Source organism: Megalobrama amblycephala, linkage group LG4, assembly GCF_018812025.1.
Source record: "Megalobrama amblycephala isolate DHTTF-2021 linkage group LG4, ASM1881202v1, whole genome shotgun sequence".
Lineage (NCBI taxonomy): Eukaryota > Metazoa > Chordata > Actinopteri > Cypriniformes > Xenocyprididae > Megalobrama > Megalobrama amblycephala.
In genome coordinates, this window is record NC_063047.1 from 11,288,304 (window position 1) to 11,294,387 (window position 6,084).

The window sequence follows — 6,084 nt, forward strand, 5'->3', positions numbered from 1 at the left end:
AAATGTCAACATTTGGTTTCTTTACCTTAAATCAGCCTGAAAAAAAACCCTTCAGGGTCCAGCTAACACGAATGCACGTTCTAGAATAAAAATACAGGTTCTTGTAAATGCAAGGACTTCAAGGTGAGACTTCTATTTACAGTAGGAAATAAGGAGCAGTACATTTTTTCCATAGAGGTACATCATTCCAGGAGGTCTATTTCCTTTTCAACATGCTACGGGGCAACAAAAGTCTGCTAGAAAGGTCAGTAATCTCAAGGCCACTGTTATGCAATATTTCAGAGTCACCAATAAGAAGACATTGTATGACAATTATAATCAGTGCTATCAGTACGTATTAAAATTTTCCTGTATGCATATCGTCATCCAAGACACATAATGAGCAATCAGTTACGCATTTCAATGAGCAATATTTCTGCTCGACAAAATCATTAAATGCTTCTCTTATGGGACAGACCTAGCTGTGGTAATGAAGCAATTAAAAGACCATAGTAATTAGGTTTTGTGACAGTTACCTCATGCAATCCTCCTGTCTTCCTAATACACAGGGAGAGATGAAACATGATTACCAGTGCTGGCTCAAGGGCCTCTTAAACAACAGGTGTTACTGGCCGAGTTCACAGGTGACACATGTGAGGGAGGTTTAAATTTTAAAGAGAAACTGTATCACTGCATACATAGGCTTCACATCATCAGATATCACAGGCCCTGTCATTCGAGATGATGTCACAAAAAACAACACAATGACCTAAATGTGGTTTTGATGTGAAAATGCACTAGAAATGCATTTTATTGGTTATATTTGTTGTCACTCATACAGTGAATTAGGCCTACCTTTAGAATGGTAACCATAGTTTTACTACAGGCATTACTTTATATATATTTTAGAATGGTAACCATAGTTTTACTACAGGCATTACTTTGTATATATATATATATATATATATATAAATAAAAGTGAGTATATATGTAACGGTGTTTAAAAATAATGTATGTTAAATTCAGCTGATCTCCATGTGAATTTATTCCATCTACACACACACACAGTCACATATATATATATATATATATATATATATATATACACTTGCTTTCACTTTAATAAAGTCATTTTTGACTAAATTACAGTTTTGTTGTTCTGTTATGTTTTAAGGGGAAATTGGTTACCATGGCAAATGTTTGTAAGGGATGTTCTGGATTGTTGTGTGTACGCTGGCTAAAAGCTAACACTGGCTAACACATCTGTAGCTGACCAGAAGCTGAATACGGACCATAATAAATTACTGGTAGCCAAGTTCACCATGAAAACAAGCCAGAAATATGATTAGACCTAAATTTGTAAGACACGCCCACATACACACGCAAAAGTCGGTTGTCAGATATTAAAGTTCAACGACTCTCATGAGCGTCACAGAGCATCGCTGTGTGAGAATATCAGTTGACGTTAGCATGAGCGCTAGCTGACGCGCTAATAAAAAACAACGTAACGTTGTTACTGCTGTCATTTAATGAGGGAGACAGGCGTTTCACCCGCTCAAAATGACATTTGAGGACCTGGTTTAAAAGAAACACATGGTGGCAAAATGAAGGGTTTTGAGGGATGAACTAGCATCTGTCCACACTAGGAGACGCGCTCATGAAGTGCGCTGATTGTCCGCATGTGTGTTTGACAGCTCTCATGACCTGCCTTGACATGACACATCCCTACACTAGTCGCCCACAAAAAAAGGATATTAATAAAGCCCGATAGGCCAATTATGTGCAAATACTGCAATACTGTAATAATGACACTAACACAGGTGCATGATAAACAAGACCATGCGTGCATATGAACGCGTATCATTACCTGTAATAGGACAGCAGTCCATTGCTGAGAACGAACCATCTGCGCTGGTAACCTTTAATGTAGTTAGTCCATTTAAAGAGCCAGCCTTTGTATGTGTCGGAACCCGGGGCTGGTGTCCCGCTCGCTGGCGTGGACGCGGCACTCTTGCCCTGCTCGCTCATCCTCCTGCCCCAGTCCACTGCCGCAGATTGATGATGTCGCTGCCGCCGCCGCCGCCGCTGCTGCTGCTGTTTGCAGGATAAGCACGGAACTGCGGTGAGAAAGGACACGATCCTGCCGGGGCCGCTGCAGGGAGCGGCCACTCTCCCCATAAACTCACCGCCGATGCGCTGAGATGGACGGACTGCCGGAGGAGGAGGAGGAGGGTCTGGGGCAGGGAGAAAGAAACAGCGAACTCCCCCTCTTTCTCTCCCCGATGACAGAGAGATGAAGAGCAGCGAGTGTGAGAGCAGGAGCGACGACCACTGGCGGCGCGAGAAGAGAGCGCTGCTCCGAAATCACCCGCGCACTACATTCCTCCATAGTTCCTCATCCAATCGGTCGCATTTTACTCTGCACTATTCATGTTACTAACAAACATACGTAGTACGCATCGAGTAATACAAAACATGTGCTTAATAATAAAGTGTATTTAAAATGCTTGTGTTATAGACACCTTTGCTATTATTAATTTATTTAAGGTTATGTTTACATACAGTAGGTACATTTAATCAATATCGTGCTGCTATTAGCTCCGCTGTTAAGTTAACTTGTGTTTCAAACAAAATCCAGAATGGAAATGTCCAAGTATCGTACCAGAAGCTCAAAATTATCGTATTTGGAAGAAAATTATAGCCTATTATATGTTTTTAGGTAGTAAATGAACTAAATTAATAACTAATGATTTTTACAATGGAGTGAATCAATACTGAACTTACCTAAGCTGGACAATCACACTATTTTAGCTGCTGATTGTACAGCCAAAATGATGTTCCCTCTATCTCTGTAAGCTATACTTTGACCAGTGGTGGACGGAGTACACAAATCAAGTACTTGTGTAAAAGTACAGATACCTATAATAAAATATTAGTGAACTCAAGTGAAATTATTTCGTGCTCCTTTTCAATTTTACTTGAGTGAAAGTACAAAAGCACTTGATTTTTAATGCACTTAAGTAAAAAAGTACTAAGTGATGAATGTTTATTTTGTAATTTTATATAGGCCACTTATATCATTTAATATTATATATTTTATTTAATCCTATTGCTCAAAATAATTATGAATTGTCAAATAGCACTAGTCAGTATAAGATTAGTGGATGCAGATACATAATATGTAATGTGTGTTGGCAAACAATATAAAAACAGACAAAACATAAATTCAAATACATAACGTTTTTTTAAAAATTGCTACAGCAGCGGGAAAGAGATGAACGAGTATGCTTTATTTTAATTAGTGTTAGAGTTGCACGATTCTAGATAAAATGAGAATCAAGATTTTTATTTGTTTCTTTCAAACAGAGATCATGATTCTCCCATGATTCTGAACAGACAACTAAACAAAATTGCGTATATTTATTTACTAGAGGACAAAATATTAATTGCTGCAGTCTATTTAAAAATATTTTATTTTATTTAATTATTTAAAAAATGAGTTTGAATGAATGATATAATGACTCACTCATACTTCACTTGTTTCATTACTGGATGAATCAATGTTTTTGAACAAATCTTTTGAATGAATCATTCAATGTCAAATACATTTTACGTCACTTTGTCGCCTCCTAGTGTCGTAACGATGTAATCGATCCAACTTTTTGACAGGACCTGCAAAATACCACAATATAGATAGATAGATAAATAACTAGCGTACCTTAGTGGGAAACAACTGAAATAAAAGCGCTGCGGCAGGAATGTTAACTTGTGCTCTTGAGAGAGAGTCATTCTGCACGATGATTGGCCGAGAAGACTTAAGGTGAGATGAGATGGAAGAAGTGCCTCTCTGCCTAACCATAGACATAATAAATAAATTTGTATTTATTATGTCTATGTGCCTAACAACGTTCACGTTCTCCTTTACAATCATGACGTCTTGACTTAGAGGATCCACAGATACATCAATGAGTATAAGCCGAGTGTCACAAAATTCAGAAATTATCGTACGTACATTATGGGATTTTTTTCATTATTGATTGTACATCGTACAGAGGTCAAAATGATCGTACAAATACGATTATCGTACGTCTGGCAACATGCTTTCCAGTAAGTCTCGCCAAGGAAAATAGTTCTACAAGAAGCCAAACGGACTGGAGTCATTTATAAGTGGAGCGGCGTTCTTTAATCGCTCAATCGCTTCAACTCCACTCCAGGATTTCTATTAGCCGTTCCCTGCACACTAGTGAGGAAAAAAACCCGATGTGAACGAAAATATTGGACAAATCATGTTTCATATTGCAAATAAACTTCACTTCCTTCTACGCTTTCATTCTCTCCGCACTGCTAACGTACTTTGGTGTGTCAACAAGCTGACAGATACAAAGGACTACTGCTTATTATCCAATCAGATTTAAGGAACGGAACCATAATATTCTACTGTAGGGCAGTGGTTCCCAAAGTCGGGGTCGCGACCCACCGGGGGGTCGCGAGACAGTGAGGGAGGGGTCGCGAGATGATTTCCAGAAAAAAAAAATAATAATAATAATAATAATAATAATAATTAAACGATTAGAAAGAGTATATTCTATCAATAATTGTCACAAAATACTAAAAATAGTAGTTAAATTAAAAACAAAAACCATGCAAATAAAAAAAAAGCCATCAACCTTTCGAGTTTCCTTTCCTCGGCCGTGACTCCTGAGGTGATTACGACAGATTAATGACATAGTAGCAACAGCATCAGCTGCAGCAGGTCAGTTTACTGCAACATGTTAAACATTCAGACATGTGTCGAAATGAAACGTTGGTTAATATCGATCAAAAAAGACAACGCAGGGAGGCCGGCGGAGGAGAGCGGAGAAGCACGCGCTTCACATATGCCGCGTTTGCAGTGCGCAACTGCTCCATGGCTGTGTATCACAAACACAACATTTACTTATTTTTATTTCAAATCCAAAAGTTGTTACTGAATATGGCTTGTCAGCACAGCGATTCTCTTTGTATAGGCCTACACTATATTTCATAGATGTCACGTTTAAACGCACTATATTTAAACGTTTATTCATATCATACTTTATATTTATCTGAAGTAATACTTTAGATTTATATATTATGTTGCTTACGCAAGTGGCAAAACATTTTAACGTAAGCTTTATGTTAAAATCAAAAACGTTTTTTTTTAAAAAAAAAATTAAAATAGACAAAAACAGGCGACTCTCGTCTTTTCTTTCCTTTTAAATCTTTTTACAATAAATCCCTCAGGTCATAAAGAACTGTTTTTCCACCTTCACGAAGAGACGAGTGCTATTGTTTATGTCTCCTTGTTCACCTAAATGCCTGGTAAGGTGTTATTTTCCTTGCTTTACCCGAGGCAAAAATGCCGTGTTTAAACTGTGTAACAGAGACTTTGAACTATATGAATCTATGGTGAAATTACTAGTTTTTTCGCGTCAATACATGTTTATTTTAATGCGAACAGTGCGCTGTCGTTTTAATTCAGCGCTGTGCAGCACAGCAAAAATAGACTCGGCGCGTAAATGATCGCTGCACTGCTGCAGACGCACCGCTCCTGGAACGCACTGCCGGACCGCATCCGCGTGCAGTGTGAAATCCGTTAATATGGGCACAGAAAAAAATGCGCACTGCAAACAGAGTAGGCCTATGTGTGAAACATGCGTTAGTGCGTGTGCGCCTTTGTGCACAACTCATTAACCACCTCCGAGGATAGTGGGGGTCGCGAGTCACTGTCATCGTTATTTTGGGGGTCGTGGGCTGAAAAGTTTGGGAACCCCTGCTGTAGGGTGAATAGACGTCCCCGTTTTCAGGGGACAGTCCCGGTTTTTGGTGTTCTGTCCCTGACTGGAGCTGTCCCCGGAAATGCCCCCGTTTTATAGCTCGTTCAAAACAACCCGCATATACATTGCAAAAAGACCGACGAGCATACAGCAACCTGCTGGAGAAATTGTAGTGATCATGTTCTCCAACAGAGGGGGCTGTGCAGCTACATTTGGTCGCGCGCGCGCCGCTAACGTAATCTGGATCTGGACCAGAGCAAAGCGCCATTATCGTCAAATATCAAAATAGACATCGTTATCGGTTTCAAGG

The 6,084-nt window shown here is 39.2% G+C and overlaps 1 protein-coding gene across 2 annotated transcripts in view; it reads right to left on the reverse strand.

Annotated features, from left to right (window-relative positions):
* Positions 1-2,367, reverse strand: part of osbp2b (oxysterol binding protein 2b) — a 76,706-nt gene extending 74,339 nt beyond the window's left edge. Inside the window, exon 1 of one of the 2 annotated variants that reach the window (XM_048187489.1) lies at positions 1,847-2,367. In XM_048187489.1, the coding sequence (XP_048043446.1) occupies positions 1,847-2,157 (311 nt within the window). In that variant the 5' untranslated portion in view covers positions 2,158-2,367. The remainder of the gene's footprint in view (positions 1-1,846) is intronic. The other variant, XM_048187491.1, reaches the window with a different exon arrangement.
* Positions 2,368-6,084: the final 3,717 nt, after the last annotated feature.